Source organism: Loxodonta africana, chromosome 11 (assembly GCF_030014295.1).
Source record: "Loxodonta africana isolate mLoxAfr1 chromosome 11, mLoxAfr1.hap2, whole genome shotgun sequence".
NCBI lineage: Eukaryota > Metazoa > Chordata > Mammalia > Proboscidea > Elephantidae > Loxodonta > Loxodonta africana.
In genome coordinates, this window is record NC_087352.1 from 14283285 (window position 1) to 14303721 (window position 20437).

Below are 20437 nucleotides of genomic sequence, written 5' to 3' on the forward strand. Positions count from 1 at the left end.
TTGAACATTTTCCCTAAGAGAAAAGATACTAAAACCAAAACTTTGGCAGAAGCTGTGTTATGGATACCCTGAGAATGAAGGGAGGTGGAGGGGAGGAGACAGTTATGAATGTTTTGGGGCATGACTTGCTGTGTAGGGTGTGAGGGAAACAATCATAAATATTCTGAAAAGAGTAAAGACCACAAGATACCATGCAAGGACCTGGTGGTAGATGAGGGTGAAGGGTTAAGAAAAAAATGAGCCATTTAAAACCCTACAGAGCACAGTTCTGCTCTGACACGTGTGGTGTCTCTATGAGTCGGAATCAGCTTGAAGGCAACTACTTTTTTTTTTTTTTATTTCATTATTCCAGTAGAATGTTTACAAAGTTAATTGCTTTCATTTATTGAGAGATTACTATAAGGTCGCTGTGAGTCGAAGTTGACTCAACGGCAACGGGTTACGATGTGGGTGGTAGGCAGTGTACTAAGTAACTTACGTTATTACTCTTATTTCTGTAATAATCTTGTCATGGACTGTTGTTCCCATAGAACGGGTAAGCAACTCATCAGGTAATAAGTCGCAGAGCTGGGATTTGAACCCAGATCTGTCTGATCCTGTCACCATCCTGTTCTGTGAGTGAACAATACTCTTTTTATTCTGTTGGTATGGTTCATAGGCTAGAACTCCGTTCCCTCCCCCATGTCACCCTCTAGGGAGAAAACCAAAGTTGCCAAAGTTAGCCAAGGCATAGAAGATGGGCCTGATACCAAGAGAGCAAAACTTGATTCATCTGAGACAACTATGGTTAAAAAGGTACGTATTCTAACCAACCAGATTGTTTCTGGACTGTCCCTAAAAGTATGTGTGTGGGGGGCAGAGGTCAGAAACCCTGGGGCCATGTAGGGAACAGGCAACTACGATTGTAAATGAGTGAAGTGAGCCTGGAAGAGACCCACTTGAGAAGAGGGGCCTGGACAGACTGGAACAGTGCTTTGCCCCATCTCAAGGGGCACCTGCTGCTTAGTGCCAGCCAGCTGTTGCCATGAGGAATTGGGCCCCAGTGATGCCAGATGCGATTTATGTAGAGAAATAAAAAATGAGATTTTTGTATGATATTTCTCAAATTTTGTAGTACTGGCAACCTATTCAAATTGGTTTGAATGTCACCCTGGCCAACACTGTGAAGGCCAAATGGAACATGTCTGCAGGACTTCTTTGGTCTGTGGGCCACCAGTTTTGACCTTTGGGATATGGGGTAGTATCAGAAAGACTGAACAAAAGTCATTACTTTTATGCAAAATCAAAAATGTTCAGGTTGACAGACAATTTAGTATGGTCCTAAGTGGCAGGAACCAGTTTAAAGTATCCTGAATTGCTTTTGCGTCTTTAGAAACTTGTTTTCTCCCCTATGAAAGAATTAGGAAGAAGAGCCTTGAGTATTGACAAATGTTATCGTAGATATGTGAGTGTGTGTGTTTGTGTGTGTGTGTGCATATTAATGTAGTTTGTGTTAGGGGCTTAGACTCTATTTGGATCAGGTGCAGTTTATAAATTCATTTTATAGAAAGCAGATTGGGAAGGGAGCCAGAAGTTGATGATTTCTGTAGCTAGTGTTGGAATCTGAGAAGAAGGGAGGCATGAGATGGGGAAAACAGAAGATGAAGTGGCCAGAATTGATTTTGTTGAACTGAGAGGGATCCTAGGACCAAACCCATATTTACTGTCTGTTTTGTAGATTTAAATGTTGAGAAAGAAAAACAGCTGGTCAGGCTATGAGTTAAAATTGCTCTAAAGGGGGAATTCTGAAGAGTGCAGAAACCACAAAAGAGACTGCAGAAAACCGCAAAAGTGGAACTCGTAGAGTTTCCAGCAGGGCTATGCTGGAGATTTTCTTTCTCTTGCTTTTTGTGTTTGTATTGGAAGAGTTTGATGGTCTAAGTTTGATACAGGGGAATTATTAAACCCTAATTTTAGTGTCTATTCACAGGAATGTAATTATCCCAAGTGAACATTGGTGTTTTGGCCAAACTTGGGACCTTTTCTTTCTTCCTTTCCGAGGCCCAGTCAAGCTTTATCTGAATAGCTCCATGAGTTTTGGAGGAGGGAGATAAATTGTTAACAAACGGAGGAGTACAAAAGCAGCTTTGTGGATGCTGTCAATTTATAAATCACACCCTCTTATGAGTGTGACACTTGGCCTTGGTGTGAAGGGTTTTATGGCTTAAGGGCATTCTCTGATTGAGGCGGGTCTTTCACATTCAAATAGAGAGAGCTCCTAGCTTTGTTAGCCACTCACAGCTGGATGCTTCCCTGGAGTCAATTCTGACGGTGCCTACTGGGGCCGATCTGGAAAGCTCTTTTGGGAGCCACTTTATCTAGCTATGGGGAGAATGCGGGCAGCCCATGCAGGCACTCGGCAGCCTAAGCGTACCATTCCTGGGCTCTTCAGTTACACAGCTCTTTGTGCAGCCTCTTCCTACATGGGCCGAATTGGAAGGTATCAAAATATTCCCCAGCTGGCATTGTTAGTCAGCTGTTTCCCTGGGACAATTCAGGCTTGGATTCCGACCCCTAGCCTTGAAGGTTGTGAGGCATTCGGTGCATTCCTGATGACAATCCTTGGGATTCCAAACCTTGCCTTTGTGCTGGAGGAGTGGACCCAGCTGGGTTTTGGCCATGGCTCTACCACCTTGTAGTAATATGTCTCCCCCATTCATGGTGGAGACTGACCCATGATTTCGAAGTTCTCTTCCAACTCAGAAATTCCTTGACTCAGATTCTGTTCTTTTGCCTGTCGTACAGAATAAATACTAGGTGCTGCTCAGAGAGCGCAGGATGGGGGTGAGAGAGCAGCCACTTCCTGTTTCCTATGAAAGATCTCCCATTAGGGTTTCCTTCCCTTCCCCTTTTCCTTAGGTTGCACCAAATGTTGTAAAGCCACTTCAGCTTCAAGGTACATGTTGTACTCCTAAATTAGAAACGTTAGAAAACAGAGGAAAAACAGACCTTATGGTTTTCACACCGTCAAGGAAGACACTGGGCCATTCTAGTGCAGGCGCCATCATGATAAATAAAGTCATGGGGAAACATCTAGTCCAGAGATAGGTGTTCAGTAGTTTGTTTGCTTCCTTTGGTGCCCAGGAGATGTAGGGGGCCAGATCTCATCAGAATCAGGACTGGAGCACAAACCTGCTCTAGATGCTGATGCATAGCAGGTAGAGAGTAGTTTTTGCACCGTGAGGACTGTCCAGGAAGGCTTCCTGTAGGAAGAGTTGTTTGACTTGGCACATGAAGGACGAGTTTGCAAGTCCCAAAGCCTGGACTGGTATCCGGGTGGAGGAAGTAAGATAAACGAAATCACAGATGTAGGGCAGAGTAACTCTGCTTCCCTTGCTCCAGGCAGCCAGCTCTTTTTCCATCCACAACTTGCACAATGCCTGCTGTGTACAGGGCACGCTACTGGGTGCAGGGAAGTGCATCCAGCCCTGCTGCCTCCATTTAGACCCAAAGCCAAAGCTAGGAGATGCACAGTGACCTGCAAGAGCTCATGCCTCTGTGTGAGAGGAATGGATGGGGAGAGCAGGCAGGCAGCAGTGACAGTCACAGGCCCGGGCTCCCCAACCTACAGGCTGAAATCTCTTGGAGTTTCTAGGATCATTTAAAGTTTTCTGAGGATGGTGGGAAACATATGTGAAAGTTGGGGTCATCCTGGGAAAAACACCAAAACCCACTTGCTGTTGAGTTGATTTTGACTGTAGCAACCCTATAGAACAGAGTGGAATTTCCCCATAGGGTTTCCCAAGGCGGTAATCTTTACTGCCACATCTTTCTCCTTTGGTGCTGCTGGTGGATTTGAACCACTGACTTTTTGGTTAGCAGCCGAGCACTTAACCACTGTACCACTGGAGCTACTTCACCCTGGGAAACCTTTGAGATAAAAGGTTACTGCTCATGTTTCTTTATTGTTAAGTTGTCCATGTTGTTAGGGACTGCAAGAGATGCTGAGATACCTGGCAGTACTTGCTGTCAGGTAGTGTCACTTTAAAAACTGAACACAAAGTGGTATTTGTAATATTGGTTCATGACAGTGCCAGGAAATGCCGATGTCGTTTTACCTCTGCCTCTGCAGTAGTGGGCGACTGATTTGGTGCATTCACTGTTAATCCTCTTCCCATGAATTGACTGTGAAATTCCACAGTTGAGGAGTGATTCATTATTTTGATTCACCTTTTCTGAGCAATTTGTTGACTACTCTCATCCTCCTCCCACCATCATTTTTAAAGAAACACCCATGATATCCGACTGGCGTAACTCCCCCTCTTTCACGTAGCATCTTGACACTTGACTTTGCGGCGCCGATCGCACTTGAGGTTACTTACAGTGTCTCTCCTGTTGGGTTTTCTTTTTTTTTTTAATTTAATTTTTTATTGTGGTAAAAATATACACTCCAAAAGAGTCTTCAGTTCACTGATTTCTACATGTATGATTCGGTGATACTGATTATATTCTTCAAGTTGTGCAGCCATTATCACCATCCTTTCCTGAGTTACTCCAGTACCATTAACATAAACTCACTGCTTCCCCTAAGCAAAAACTCCCCCTTCCCTTCTTCCTCCCGCCCCTGGTGACCATAATAATCTTTGGTTTCTATGTATTTCTTATGTCGTGTAAGTGAGATCATACTACAGTATTTTTGAGACTGACTTGTTTCACTCAACATGATGTTTTAAAGGTTGATGTGTGTTACAGCATGCATCAGGACTGTATTTCTCTTTATGTCTCACTAGTATTCTATTGCTATCTCCTGTTAGATTTTTAAGCTCCATAAGGTCAGGGAGGAAACCCTGGTGGTGTAGTGGTTAAGTGCTACGGCTGCTGACCAAAGGGTCGGCAGTTCGAATCCACCAGGCGTGCCTTGGAAACTCTATCGGGCTGTTCTGCTCTGTCCTATAAGGTTGCTATGAGTCGGAATCGACTCGATGGCACTGGGTTTGGTTTAACGTCAGGGATGTCATGTATTTTGTCCGCTGCTATGTTCTAGCCCCGTGTCTAAAAACCAAAACCAAACACGTTGCTTTTGAGTTGATTAGGACTCATGGTGACCCTATAGGACAGAGCATTAACAACAAAACAAACAGCATCTGACTGAAAACCAAAGCATTTCCAATACTATTGTTTCTTTTCAGTCTCCTCCCCACCGCTCCCCACCACAGGACTGCAGTCGCCTTCCTGTGGCCTAAAAAGGTACCTGAGGGGGCAGGTACAGCCCTGCTTGGCTTGTGTTTTGGTATAAAACTTCTTAGGCAACATTGTAGGCATAAACTAAGAATGATACAGTCAAACCTGTGAAAGCCAGAATCTGTGTAAGGCAGAAACCTATCAGAGAAGAAAGACTCACTGGGTGTTTACAAGGTAGGATTCTTAATAAAGAATGATAGAAAAGTGGTGACTGCACCCTGTTAAAGGTGGAAAACTTACAAGACCTCGAAGAATAAGGCAGTCTCATTGAGTCCTGGCCCGTACAGGTTTCACTGTATAGCAATTCCCATAAAACGTTGCCAGTGTGGTTGGAGCCACCTGGCTTCGCCTCCCTAGGGTAACCACACTCTTCAGTAGTGTTTCTCATTCCCAGGCATTTCTTCATACTTTTACTACACGTGTATGTATTTGTAACCAATATATAGAATTGTTCTGCATGCTTTTTAACTTCTTTAAAAAAATGGCTTCATATTGTATGTATTCTTCCTCCTGCTTTCTAAGAGCAGTATTTTGTCTGGGAGGTCATCTGTGTTTGCATGTAGTTCTAGGATTTCACTATCCATTACTGTAGCCACTGGCCACATGTGGCTATTTAAACTAATTAAAATAAATTTAGTCCCTTGGTCTCACTGGCCTCATTTCAATTGCTCATATGTGGCTAGTGGCATCCTTGGTGGACAGTGCAGATCTAGATTATTTCCATCACTACGTTAAGTTCCCTTGGACAGTGCTACAGGGCATTCATTTTTTTCTGCTGGGGAGTATTCGTTGTGTGAATACATCACTGTTTACTTTTCCTTCTATTGATGGACATTTAGGTGTGTAAGTTTTTGCTGTTAGAAATCATGCTGCAGTACGTATAGCGTGTGTGTGTGTAATATCCTTGGGTAAATGTTCAAATTTCTCTAAGCTATCTATCTACCTGGCAGTAAAATTACTGTGTCAGAGGATATGTGCATCTTTATGTGCTAAATTACTTTCAAGTAGTTCTATCAATTTCCATTCCAGAACCAGCAGTATATGACAGTAACATTTCATAACTTCAGGTTTTTTCCCCACGCAGATGTGTGGGAAAATGGCATTCAATTGTGGTTTTAATTTGTTAGAATATTTTTGAAAACTATAGCCTCCTCCCAGGTCCACTCCAGGGGAGTTTGACTGAGTAGGTCTGGTGATCGGACCTAGAAAGCTGTCATTTTGAAAGTTATTTTAATTCTGATTTACATCTGGAGCTGATAAGCACGGCTATATCATTTGTTGTTGTTCAACCTGACTCTAAAAGTAAAGTATGTTCGTAATCCCACATGTGGAAAAAACAGAACAAGCATGGCAATTATGAGTCCTACCACCCAGTAGTGACTGTAAAATTCCATTCCTTGTTCTTACTGCATATCCACACAATTGGGGTTTTAATTAACATATATTAATACATGTAAGCCCTTGCTGTCAAGTCGATTCTGACTCGTAGCAACCCTGTAGGACAGAATAGAACTGCCCCATAGGGTTTCCAGTGCTGTAATCTTTACAGAAGCAGACTGGCATATCTTTCTTCCACAGAACAGCTGAGGGATTTGACCTGCCAACCTTTTGGTTAGTAGCTGAGCGCTTAACCATTGTGCCACAAGTCTTCTTATTAATATACATACATGTACATAATTTTGTCTTTTGCTTTTTCACACAGTATTTTTCCATAAACGCTTTTAAATCTTTACGCCTACTCTGGAGAGCATGGGTTTAATGGCTGCGTAGTGTTTCACCTTTTTGCTTTACCACGTATTTAACCGATCTCCTGTTGCATTGAGGCTAATTGCAGTTTTCCACTATTCTAAATGGCTCAGTACAACCCCATTCTTTGACGGCTGATAGATTGTGGGGAGAATTCAACTTTTGTATTTACTGATGGGCTTTTTGCAAAAGAAAAGCAGGTTGGATCCTACCAGTTTATGGGTATTTATTGAAAATCTAGTCAAGTCACTGCCATGCCTTTCACTGTGGTCTCTGCCTTAGGAGGCTAATACCCACACATGAGAGAGGAGGACAGAGACAGGTAGGATGTAAGATGGCTTGGTATTAGCCTGAATGTAAATAGACCATCAGACTGAAATGCTTAAGGCCCAGAAGTGTAAGTATCAGGGAGGAAACGGATGTGGGGGCGTGTGGACTCGGCATTGTAGCTGAGGGCATGGGCAGTGGGAGGAGGGAGTGAGTGTGCTACCTTTTCTGGTGTATTCATTCATATGTGGATAGTGAGTGCTGCTCTCTGCAGACACTGTGCTGGGTGCCTCACGTGGAAGACTCTTCATTCCCTGGAAGCACTGTTGGGTTTGTTCTTTCTTGTATAAACCCAAACGCCAGTGAGGTGGATAAGGCACAAACTACCTATTGCCTGTCCCACTACAGATTAGACGACTTGGATAAACTTGTTTTCTTTTTGTTTTTTTAATTGTTAATGACCGATAATAGCAAGCTTTGGGTAGTTTGAACAAAAAGTGACATTAATTGGTAGAATGCTGGAGTAGAGTACGAAGTGTTGAATAGTAACTACTGTGATACCAGAAGTGTTAAGACCAGGGTAGCTCAGGAACCTTGGAGACAGTAGGATTTTGTGGCCTTTCTCCTTATTGCCTTACTGCTAACTTGTTTCTGTATTCCAGCATTCAGAGTTCTCAATTCCCAGGAGAGAGAATCTGCCCTCTCTGGCATGTGCCCACCTATGGCTTTGTCACCTGTAGCTCAAGAGCCAGTACACATTATAGACAGGGTAACTGGAGACTTTCTTGCCAGGTACCAGGAAACTGCCCCGAAAGTAGCCTGCCATAGACAAGCCCAAAAGGTAAATTAACTTGTCTAAAGTCAGTTGCGTCACATGCATGAGAAAGCTGGACAATGAATAAGGAGAACCGAAGAATTGATGCCTTTGAATTAACACTGTTGGTGAAGAATATTGACTATTCCATGGACAGCCAGAAGAATGAACGTGTGTCTTGGAAGAAGTACGACCAGAGTGCTCCTTGGAAGGGAGGATGGTGAGATTTCGTCTCACATACTTTGGGCATGTTACCAGTCCCTGGAGGAGGACATCGTTCTTGGTCAGCAAAAAGAGGAAGGCCCCCGATAAAATGGATTGACACAGTGGCTGAAACAGTGGGCTCAAACATAGTAACGATTGTGAGGATGGCACAGGACTGGGCAGTGTTTCATTCTGTTATACACAGGGTCACTATGAATCGAAAGCAACTTGACAGCATCTGACAGCAACAACAACAACAAGATCATGAGTTAGTGATGGACCTGGGCTTGTCCTGCCCTTAATCCCAGGCAAAAAGGGCTTCTCTCCTTGACCCCAATGCTCTAAAAAGCCCCACTCTGACCTTCTTCCAGCCTTTTCCCTTATAAGGTGAGAATTCCATGGGACCAAGGAGATATGCTTACTTGGAGCCTGTGCCCCTCTGTATCCCCAGATCTAGACCATACTTGGGATTTCTGGGAGCCCTGGAATTCTGCCCAGACAACCCCAGGCTTACTTCCTGGACCTGTGTGGGCTTCCTCCCTGGCCTGCCTCCAGAGCGCGGACCTTGCCACAATGCCCACAGGCCTAGGCCCAAGGGATGGATTTGGAGCCGCAGGCTGGTTGTCCACACTCAAGTGCCGAGCGCCTTGCATTGTGGGACAGAACCATAGGTGAGAAGAGAAGGATGAGACCAGTGTACTTCTTGTGGCACAGAGTTCCGAAGGAGTATGAGAATTCCAAATATGAAGCTGGCCTTCCAAGTGATTATGAAGAAGGTATATTTATCATGGTATGAGAATACACTATACTTCATTAAAAGGTTGTTGGCATTATATTTAGGTATAATATGTGGATCTTTGTCTGTGTTCTTGTTCTGGGTCCTAAAAGTATGAGGGGCAGGCTTGCCTGTGATAGATTCTATCAGACAGGGTCATCTGTCATATAGTAGCCTAGTGTATCACTGAATGCTTAGCATCACTGTGAGCCAGGCGAACACAAGAACCGTAAGTGAAGATCTTGGTATCTTTTGAAACCTGGAACACTTCGTCTCCTCATTCTGATGGCATTTTCAGACCATATTGCTGCTGGCTTGATCTCTGTTTTAAGACTCTTTAAGAAGGGTCTAGCAGACTGTACCAGGCACTAAATATTACTAGGCTGACTACATGACTTACGTTTGAAGTCAGACAAGACCCATTTACCAAAAGGTTTGAGGGCAATACAAACAGCTCGTATACTAGCTTTTACAATGGATCGAGACCACAAAGGAGTGATTATGGGGAGGCAGGAAGCCACCTTAAAAACCACAGCTGTTTAATTTTCACTAGCAATTTGAACTTGGATCCCTCAAGTTCATCTTGGTCCTTAGTGAGCTGTGTAGACTGCCTGGTAGCTGATAGGTCTTGGCTCACTTAGTATAGAGAGAGAGAGGGGAAGAAGGACACACACACCATCTCGAACTTAAAAAAAGTAGCAAGTATAGTACTAAGAACTTTTTTTTTTCCCTGAACCATTTGAGGATAAGTTGCCAACATAATGCCCTGCCATCCCCAACTATTTCAGTCTGTATTTTCCCAAACAAGGCCTTCTCCAACATGACCACAGACCCACCATTAAAATCAGAAAAGTCCCATCAGTACATCACCACCACCTAATCCTCAGACCCTATTCAGGTTTTACCAGTTGTTTCAATAACATTCTTTACGGCAAAGGAACCTGGTTCAGAATTGTGTGCGTGTCTAGATTTTCACGACACTTTTGAAGATTATAAGCCAGTAAAATGTCCCTTGATTTGGGTTTGTCTGATATTTCCTCATGATTAGATTCCAGTTAATGCATCTTGGGCAGGAATAGCACAGAATGGCTGCTTCTCATAGCATCCTTTCGTGTGGTACATGTACCCCATTGGGGGTGATGTTACGGTTAAGATGATGTCTGCCAGGCTTCTCTCCTTTGACAAGTTACTTGCCCTGTGCTATCAATACCTATTTTATGGGAAGGTGCTTTGAAAATATGTAAATATCCTGTTCCTCATCAGACTTCTAATCGATTAATTTTGTGTCTGTGCACTGATGGATTCTATTTTAGTTGAAGTGTTTTAATCTATAACTGTCATCTATTTTTATCTGTACATTGTTCCAGATGTGACCAGCAGGAGCCCCTTTAAGCAGGCTTCTGTGTCCTTTTATCATGTCTCCATCATTCTTTGAGCATTTCCTTACTTTCTGGCCCAGTAAGATGTTCCAGGCTCCTCTCATGCTTTTTTGTTGTTGAGAATACACACAGCAGAACATACACCAATTCAACAATTTCTGCATGTACAATCCAGTGACAGTTAGTTACATTCTTCAAGTTGTACAGCCATTCTCACCTGTTCCTAATTGTTCCTCCTCACTGTCCCCTAAGTTTCCTATTTAATTGAGTTGCCGGTGTCATTTTGATCGTTCTTGCAGATAGTTCTTTAAAAGAGCGTGATGGTTAAGGCAGACATTTTTTACTACTTAAGCTAAACTATCATTTGGTTTAAAGAAGACCTCAGGGGGTATTTTTGGTTTAAAGTTTAAAGATTATTTCAGGGCAGTAGTTTCAGGGGTTCGTCCAGCACCCATGGCTCTAGAAAGCCTGGATTCCATGAGAATTTGGACTTTTTTTACACATTTTCTGCTTTTTGATCAGGATTTTTCTATAGAATTCTTTGATCAAAACGTTTAGTAATGATAGCTGGGCACTATCCAGTTCTTCTGATCTCAAGACAAAGGGCACAGTTGTTCATGGAAAAATTAGCCACACATTCCACATCCTCCTCCTATTCCTGACTCTTCCTTCTCTGTAGCTCCAGGTGAATAGAGACCAGTTATTGTACCTTGGATGGCTGCTTGCTAGTTTTTAACACTCCAGGCACTGCGCAGTGAACTAGGAGGTAGAACAGAAACACTAAACACGATGTTTGGCCAGTTAACTGGGGTTTCCCGTGAAACCACGACCCTAAACCTCCAAGCCAAGGAGCCAAATCCTATGAGGTGTTTGGTTGTACATAAGCAGCCTCAGGAGCTACTCACTTGTTGTTGTTGTAAATATGTCTATCACACAGCTTTTCCAGTTACAGCTTACAGGTATACATCTGTGCCAACTTTGAAATCAGTCATTTCTCCAAAGAGGATTTTTTTTGTGGGGAATGGCAACCATGATCTGGGTGCTGGGGTACCGTTATTGCTTCCAGTGTGTCATTGCTCGTAGGCCCTGTGAGTAGGCATAGCTAGTTAATATTTGTATGTGCACACACCCCTTTAAGTCTCCATATATATTGAAGCAGAGCCCTGGTGACATAGTGGTTAGGAGCTTGGCTGCTAACCTAAAGGTTGACAGTTCAAATCCACCAGCTGCTCCTTGGAAACCCCATGGAACAGTTCTCCTCTGTCCTGTAGGGTTGCTTTGAGTCGGAACTGACTTCGCAGCACTTAACGACAACAACAACGTGTATATTGAAAATAGTAAGTTCACACCAGTATCTCCCTCCACAGGGTTCATTTCTACTTTTCTCCCTTTCTGTATTTCTAATTCCCTTCTGGACAGTGAGAAGCCTGGCTCCTTGGTATATTGTTGCATGAAGCCCTTGAATAATCAGTCTCGCGTTGTGCCCCCTGGAATGCCCTCCTTACCTTGCTCTGCTACCTTTGGCTAGGCCACCCATGTGTATTCTTTTCCACGCCCTTCAGCCCCAGCTTTTGGACTACATTTTTCAGGAGGGAGAAGGGAAAACAATTTTTGTCATTTTTTTTTTTCCCCAGCCTTTTTTGGTGGGCACAAATAATACCTCCGTATTGTGCAAAATTAGAGCCCTGGTGTCACAGTGGTTAAGAGATCGGCGGCTGACCAGAAGGTTGGCAGTTCGAATCCACCAGCTAGAACCTACTAGTTGTTCCGTGGGAGAAAGATGTAGCAGTCTACTTCTATGAAGATTCCAGCCTTGGAAACCTTCTGGGGGCAGTTGTACTCTGTCATATAGGGTCGCTGTGAGTCGGAATCAACTTGACAGCAATGAGTTTTAGGTTTTTATAGTGTGCAAAATTAGAAAACAAATAATATTTCAAAATTATGACATTTTTAAAGATGATTTCATTTTGCTAAACGGATCTTAGCCATACCTTCTCCTACCACAAGGGCTTTTGCGAACGCTGATTTCACAGCCTGGGGCTGATGTCCCATCTCCCTTGCTTATTGTTTTTCCTCCTGTTATTTATGATTTTATTGTTATCAATCATCATCATCAATTAAATCATTCCACTACTGTTAATCACTTGGGTTTTTGTTGGCTGTTCCAAAGAATGTTATATTGAGTATCCATAGACACTCATTCTTGCTTACTTGGTTAAGTATTTCTATAGTATAGGTACAGTCAGCGTTGAAGAGCCAGAAAGGAGCTATGTCTTTAGGAGCTTTGCTCTGTCCTCCTTCAGTCCAGGGTGTACATCTTGTTCATCTGCATGTCTCCAGTGCCGGGAGGAGCACACGGGAAGTGCTCAGTAAGTGTTTATCAGATTGGAATGGGCCCCGGCTTCTTTCAGTGAACAGTAAACCTCAAATAACAGGATTTCTCTGAGATGGAGAAGAGCCCCTGCCTTGCGGTTTAAAGTCCACATGTTTTATTTCTAATACCTTTGCCTTTTTTCCCCCTTTTTCCACAGAAGGTGGTCTTCTGCCCTGTGAAGGAAGCTCTGGAGGTCGACTGGCGCAGTGAGAAAGTCAAAGCAGCCCTGAAGCGCACAACTTCGGATTACTTTCTCCTCCAAGGTGAGGGCTTGGGGCAGCTTCCCGGGCAGGGCTGTGGGCTTTGGTCCCTGCAAGTGTGGCAGCTGAGGCTGCAGGTTTTCTTGGTGTTTGCCAAGAGTCGAGTTCCAGTGTAACTGCTTCTGATCCTTACTGGCTAGCCCTCAGACACCGCTCAAGAAAGGCAGTGAGTGGGGATGAGGCTCATCATGCGAGCTCTGGTTCCTTAATGGCTTTTGCTTTTTTTTAATTATTTGATGAATTGAATCGCCCTCTAAAGTGGAGTCTGAGATAACAGTGTCATAAATCAAGCAACTTCTCTTCATCCCTTTTCCCTCTTCAGAGTTCTTCCTTGGCCTCAAACCAGCCTTACTTTCCTGAAAGGTGGTGTATTTTTTTATTCATTTATTTTTTTCTTTTCACTATTAATGAGCTAGTTTTCAGTCCCTCTTGCTGGTGCTCAGGGGTCTATTAGCTTATGTATTGGTTGGCTTCTTGGTGTTCTTTCTGTGCTTGGCACTTTTTTTTTTAATATTACTTCAAAAATAATAATGGTGAACATAAATTCAGTGCTTAGCATAAGCCATTGGGGTGGATATTATTAGTATCCCTTTATATAAACAAGGAAACTGAGGCACAGAGAGATTAAGATTGCTCGTATTCTGAAGATTACAGAGCAACTCTTCAAACCTGGAACCAAAACTAACGCCTGAGGTCACCTTGTAGCTAAATAACAGGTTGGCTCAAAAAATAATATCACCTGTAAGAATTGTGCTCCTTTAAAAAAAATCACCTATATGAGAACAAATGGTCAATAATTACCTTAAAACAAGAATGTAAGGGGGCAGGGAAACTAGATTAATGGAAACAGAACAACCAGAATGGAAATAATGAGAATGTTCATACATTGTGAAGAATGTCACCAGTGTCACTGAAGAACTTGTATAGAAATTGTTGAAAGGGAACCTAAACTGCTCTGTAAAGCTTCACTGAAAACACAGTAAAATGTTATTTAAAAAAAGATTGCACAGCAAGTAAGTATAAAAACAACATTGGTTGGTTAATGATTGTAAAAAATTAATACATGTTTATTGTAAGAAATGGGGAAAAACTCAAAAAGGAAAAAGATCACCTTGATAGTTTTGCTTTTCTGGGGGGTGTGCTTCCCAGTTTTTTTTTTCAGGTTACAGCATGCACAACACAGTATTTACACAGCATACTGGCGTCTCTCAGCCACATGCCCGGGCCCCTTGTGTCCACTCCAAGGGCTGAGAGACTCAATATGTCTGCACAGCTGTAGTCCTTTCTCAGGGAGACTTTGAGATAGAAAGGTGTAGGTTTTATTTCTAAAATTTGCAAAGCCTTTCCTGGTTGCATTTGAATAGTCTTCAGCCTTCTTTCTCTAGGACTGAATTTAAAGCTGCATTCCTACCTCCACCTATTTGCTTGTGCTGATTCCAGGTCCCTCCTTCCCTTCATCCCCAGGTCTAGACATATGGTAGCTGTGTGTGGTAGTTTAAAACACACCCTCCCTCCTCCAGGCTCCATATATTTTAACTAAAAAACCTCCTTAATAACTAATAAAAAGATCATACTAGGTCAAAGTTTAATTTTACATTGTCTGTATAGCTATGAGTCAGAATCGACTCGACGGCACTGGGTTTTTTGGGTTGATATAGCTTTTACCATACTGATTTATGGTGTTAACAAGACTGGAGGGGTGGAATTGGGATATGTACTATATTATAGCACTTAATATCCGTTTGTAGAGAAATTAATGGATTAAAGAAGAATAAGCCTTATGCAGGTTGACAATGGCGGGACTGGTAGAAAACACCTCCTCCTGATGTCCTCGGAACGAGAGACAAAGAAGTGCTAGCTGGAGTCAGAACAGTGCCCTCTGTAGCCCAGGGTGTGTGAGTGTGAGATGGCAGAGTGGGCCATTTGGGAGGAGCTGGTCGCTCAGTGCCTGGCACATAGAAAACCCTCAGTAAACAGTAGGTGTTAATTTGCAAACATTCTGAGTATAACCTGAGCATCCCTAACTGCTGCTTATAATAGAGGTCAGCTGGTATCTGAGTTTACCATTATCCAGTGATAATCAACCAAAGGGCAGTTGTGCCCACGAGAGGACATTTGGCAATATCCAGAGACATTTTTGATTGTCACAACTGAGGGCCAGTTATTACTGGCATCTACTGGATAGAGGCCAGGGGTTTTGCTAAACATCCTACAGCTCCCCATGACAAAGATGTCAGCCCAAAGTGTCAGTAGAGCCAAGGTTGAGAAACCCTGATCGAACGCCTTCGGTGTTTCCAGGGTGCTTTCTCATGCATTACATCATCACAGCACCCTTATGAGGTAGACAGGGTGGGAATCACCCCCAGTTTGGTTTCTTGAGATAAGGAAACGCAGACCCAGAGACTCTTAAGTGTTTTGCCCAAGAAGACACAGATTGTAAATGACAAAGGTGGTAAGATCTGAATAACACAAATCTCTTAATTCTAAATGTTGTATAAGATACAAGGTAATAATTTCTATTGATATATTTCTCAGTGATATACATATATGGGGGCTCCTGTGGCACAGCGATTAAGAGCTTGGCTAATAACCAAAAGATTGGCAGTTTGAATCCACCAGCTGCTCCTTGAAAACCGTATGGGGCAGTTCTATTCTGTCCTATAGGGTCGCTCTGAGTCGGAATTGACTAGATGGCAATGGGTTTGGTTTGGAGGTACCAGAGGAGCCCTGGTGACACAGTGGTTAAGAGCTCGGCTGCTAATCAAAAGGTTAGCAGTTGCAAATCCTCCAGCTGCTACTTGGAAATCCTATGGGGCAGTTCTGCTCTGCCCTTTGGGGTTGCTATTAGTCGGAATCGACTCAATCACAATGGGTTTGGTTTTATACATATTTTAGCTCCTTGAATCCTTCCAGCAACCCTATGAGATAGGTAATGTACACCCATTTTACAGATGAAAAGGCGCAGACTGATGAAGACTGAGACGTTGTGACCATTTCCTGCCCTCAAGGACGCTGTCATTGAGCTAGGGCGGCAAAACTAATACTGGGAACAGTGTGGGGGAAAAGGTATCCATCCCAAATGCTGCTGTCCAACACCCTTAGAAGTTAAGAGGGGTCGTTGAGGAAGAAGCAGTAGCTCTAATATTATGGCCTATCTAGCAGGCACTGACACACAGTTGTTCAGAATAGGAGCTTTGAATCAAACAGACCTGACTTCCAGCCCTAGAATTTTTTCGGATGGGTAATCGGGCCACTGACTTAAATTCCCTTAGCCTCAGATTCCCCTTTGAAGATGGGGATGAGGGTGGTAATAGCATTTGCCTCTGGGGAGTTCTATGAGGTTTAGATGAGATTGTACATGCCAAACACAATAATGAGCAAGTGCTAGGGCGCTGTGTTGTCCTTTTGGCAAGTGTATCTTGCAACTCTGCAGTAGAAGTTTTGGGAGTGACTCAGTTTATTCTTTTTTTTTTTTATTAAGCTTCAAGTGAACATTTACCATTCCAATCAGTCTGTCACATGTAGGTTTACATACGTCTTACTCCCTTCTCCCACTTGCTCTCGCCCTATTGAGTCAGCCCTTTCAGTCTCTCGTTTCGTGCCAATTTTGCCATCTTCCCTCTCTCTCTATTTTCCCATCCCCCCTCCAGTCAAGAGTTGCCAACACACTCTCCAGTGTCCACCTGATTTAATTAGCTCACTCTTCATCAGCATCTCTCTCCCCCCCACTGACCAGTCCTTTTCATGCCTGATGATTTGTCTTCGGGGATGGTTCCTGTCCTGTGCCGTCAGAAGTTCTGGGGAGCATTGTCTCTGGGATTCCTCTAGTCGCAGTCATACCATTAGGTATGGTCTTTTCATGAGAATTTGGGGTCTGTATCCCATTGGTCTCCTGCTCCCTCAGGAGTTGTCTGTTGTGCTCCCTGACAGGGCAGACATAAATTGTGGCCGGGCACCAACTAGTTCTTCTGGTCTCAGGATAATGTAGGTCTCTGGTTCATGTGGCCCTTTCTGTCTCTTGGGTTCTTAGTTGTCGTGTGACCTTCAGTTTATTCTTAATTCTGTGCTAGAATAGGTATTATCAAAGCATAATTTTCTACCTGTGACACCGCTAGACAATTCATCCCATATATTTAGTTCTCTCTCTTTTAAATGATACTAGTTACTTGTCTTTTCAGTATCAAGGTTCAGAGTTTTGGATTTGGTGATTACAACTAGGTCATTGTTTTTAATAGTCACAGAATTTTAAAAGGAGGCAACCCCATCTGTCATCTAGACCAAGGATGGCAATCGTGTATTCTCCTTCTTCCCTGGATCCCTCACCTATGGCAGGCATGGCTAAAGGAGCCCTCGTTGTTGGCAGACATATCTAAACGATCACACCATTTCTCTTGGTAGCCTCAGAATCCTTTAAATGGTGTTGCCCATAATCACTTTCCAACTGGGTTGCTTAAAGGAGCCTTGGTGGCATAGTGATTAAGTGCTTGGCTGCTAACTGAAAGGTCGGTGGTTCTAACCCATCAGCCTCTCTGTGAGAGAAAGATGTGGCAGCCTACTTCCGTAAAGATTACAACCTTGGAAACCCTATGGGGCAGTTCTAATCTGTCCTACAGGATTGCTATGAGCCAGAATAGACTCGATGGCCGTGGGTTTGCGTTTTTTTTTTTTTTGGCAGTTGGGTGGCTTAAACCAGCAGATTTGTTCCCCCTCAGTTCTGGAGGCTAGAAGTTGAAAATCAAGGTGCTGGCAGGGCCATGCCCCCTCTGAAGGCTGTAGAGGGGAATCCTTCTTGTCTCCTCTAGCTTCTGGTAGTTGCTGGCAATCCTTGACATTTTCTTGGTTTGTGACAGCATGACTCTGATCTCTGCCTCCATCTTCACCTGGCTGTCTTCCCCCTGTGTGTGTCTTCTTATAAGGACACCACGATGGGATTTAAGGCCCGTCCCAATCTAGCATGATCCCATTTTAACTCCATGACAGCCACAAACGCGATCACATTCACAGATACCGTAGGACTTTATTATATCTTTTGGGGGGGATACAGTTTCATCCACAATATTTGGCATGCAAAAGGAACCCTCTTGCCAACTCTCATTAGGCTGACTCTTTTTATGATGTAAAAAAGACCTAGAATGGTAGTGATGTGCCATGATCATGCAAAAAGTTATAGTCCTGGGTCTAAAACCCATTTCCTGACTCTTCCAGGTTCCAGTTATTTTATACCACTCATAGTGCTCTCCCTGATTTTTTGGAATATCTCATATCCAATCTTTCCTGGATCTTTGGCTTTGCAGCAGGTGCCAAGTGCTGATACCTTTTCTTGTATGTTACCATATGTGTATTCCTTTGCCCTCTTGGTATTTTTCTGAGTTTTGTTATGTCTTTCCAGAGATGCTGCAACAGGAACTACAAGGAATGTTCCAAAGGCAATGCATGTGAGGGTCTGCTTGGCTTTCTGGGAGCATACTTGGTTAACTGTTGGAACTATAGGTTCAGGAAGTGGAGGGGAATGGCTCTCGTGATCTCTCTCTGGGGCCACTGCTAACCACTTAGAACCTTCAGCTGGTGAAGATTGGGCTACTCTCTTTGACATGGATTGAATTGTGTCCCCAAAAATATATTATTTAACTTGGTTAGGCCATGATTCCCAGTGTTATGTGATTGTCCACCATTTTGTCATTTGATGAGATTTTCCTGTGTGTTATAAATCCTGTTACTATGACGATAGTAAGATGGATTAGCGGCAGTTATATTGATGAGATCTCCAAGATTAGATAGTGTTTTAAGCCAAGATACAAAAGAGAGAAGCGAGTGGAAAGACAAAGGGTCCTCATACCACCAAGGAAGTAGTGCTGGGAGCAGAGTGCATCCTTTGGACCTGAGGTTGCTGCGCTGAGATGCTCCTAGACGAAGGGAAGACTCATGCATCATAAAGACCTTCCCAGAGCTGAGAGAGAGAGAGAAAGCCTTACCTTGGAGTCGGTGCCCTGAATTCTGACATCTAGCCTACTGGACTGTGAGAAAATAAACTTTTCTTTGTTAAAACCATCCACTTGTGGTATTTCTGTACAGTAGCACTAGATGACCAAGACACTGTTTGTAGATCACCTTGTTCTTAGAGTCAGAGAAATGCTTCTTTCAATTTTCTGACGGGCTATTTGCATAACTAACATTTTCCTGTAATTTGAACTCACTGGATTTATCCAAGAGAGCACAGCAACTTGCACATGAGAAGAGTTTTGCACCATATGCCTTCCGCCAAATATGCTTGCCGTCAACTGTCTTTATTGCCTTTGGAACCGTGGGCAAATGAGTCAGTTTGCCTCGCTAAGATTTTTTTGCCTCTCCTGTAAAATGATAGGGCTAAGTTAGCTGGTCTCTAAAGTCTCTTCTTCTTCAAAATAATTCAGTGAATCTAATAAAGTATAAGTTATTCCTTGTACCTAGCACTTTCTGTATTGCTTTTTTATTTTTACACTTTTAACAGTTTTATTTGAAGTATAATTTATACCAGAAAGTTTACCCACTTTGTTTTTTGTTTTTAAATCAGTGACTTCATTCAGTCAAACAGTGTCATCTGGTTAGATCTGAGGTTTGATTGTAGTTAGAATCGTTTTTTTGCCCACTGCCCAGCCTGTGCGTGATCACCAGCTGGAGCGTTACAAGTGCAACCCTGACAGAGTGGTGAGCGGCCTCCGAAAAGGAAAAAGCACAGGCTTTGGAGGCCGGCCAGCCTGGGCTCATACCACAGCCTCGCTTCATCTTAGTTGGGATGACCTTTAGTGTGTGAACGGCAGATCCTGCTCCTGACCTGTCCTCATACCTCCTTCCCTCAGCTCTCAGGAACGTAAATGAAAGAGTGGATGTGAAAGGTGTCAGCGCCAGGTGCATAGTTTTTATACCATTGTAGTTTCGCCTTTGGCTCTCTCTAAACATCTTACAATCAAAGGATTGTAAGGACCAAAAGGATTTTTTTTAATCAAGGTAAACCAAAAAAAGGCAAACCCATTGCCATCAAGTCAATTCGACTCATAGTGACCCTATAGGACAGAGCAGAACTGCCTCATAGGGTTTCCAAGGCTGTACATCTTTACAGAAGCAGACTGTCACATCTTTCTCCTGTGGAGTGGCTTGGGGGTTCATACCGCCGACCTTTCAGTTAACAGTCGAGCACTTAACCACTGTGCCACCAGAGCTCCTTATTAAACAGTGCACAGAGGTGTAAAGAGTAAGGTTTTTACGTTAAACTCTCCTCAACCTTCCTTTCCCAATTTTCTGGGAAACTTCTGTAAATAATTTCTTGAATATCTTCTTAGAAAAATGATTAACAATTATTATTTGTGTGTGTTTGTGTAACCCAACTTTTTTTTGTAATTTAATGGCCGTGAATGATATGGA

General features: G+C 43.2%; 1 protein-coding gene across 6 annotated transcripts in view; it reads left to right on the forward strand.

Moving 5' to 3' along the window:
- Positions 1-20437, forward strand: part of SAE1 (SUMO1 activating enzyme subunit 1) — an 85359-nt gene that overhangs the window by 27022 nt on the left and 37900 nt on the right. For 5 of the 6 annotated variants that reach the window (XM_064293886.1, XM_064293889.1, XM_064293887.1 and 2 more), the window contains 2 exons: positions 696-795; positions 12937-13042. In XM_064293886.1, the coding sequence (XP_064149956.1) occupies positions 696-795; positions 12937-13042 (206 nt within the window). Of the gene's footprint in view, positions 1-695; positions 796-12936; positions 13043-15990; positions 20435-20437 lie in introns of those variants that run through there. The other variant, XM_064293890.1, reaches the window with a different exon arrangement.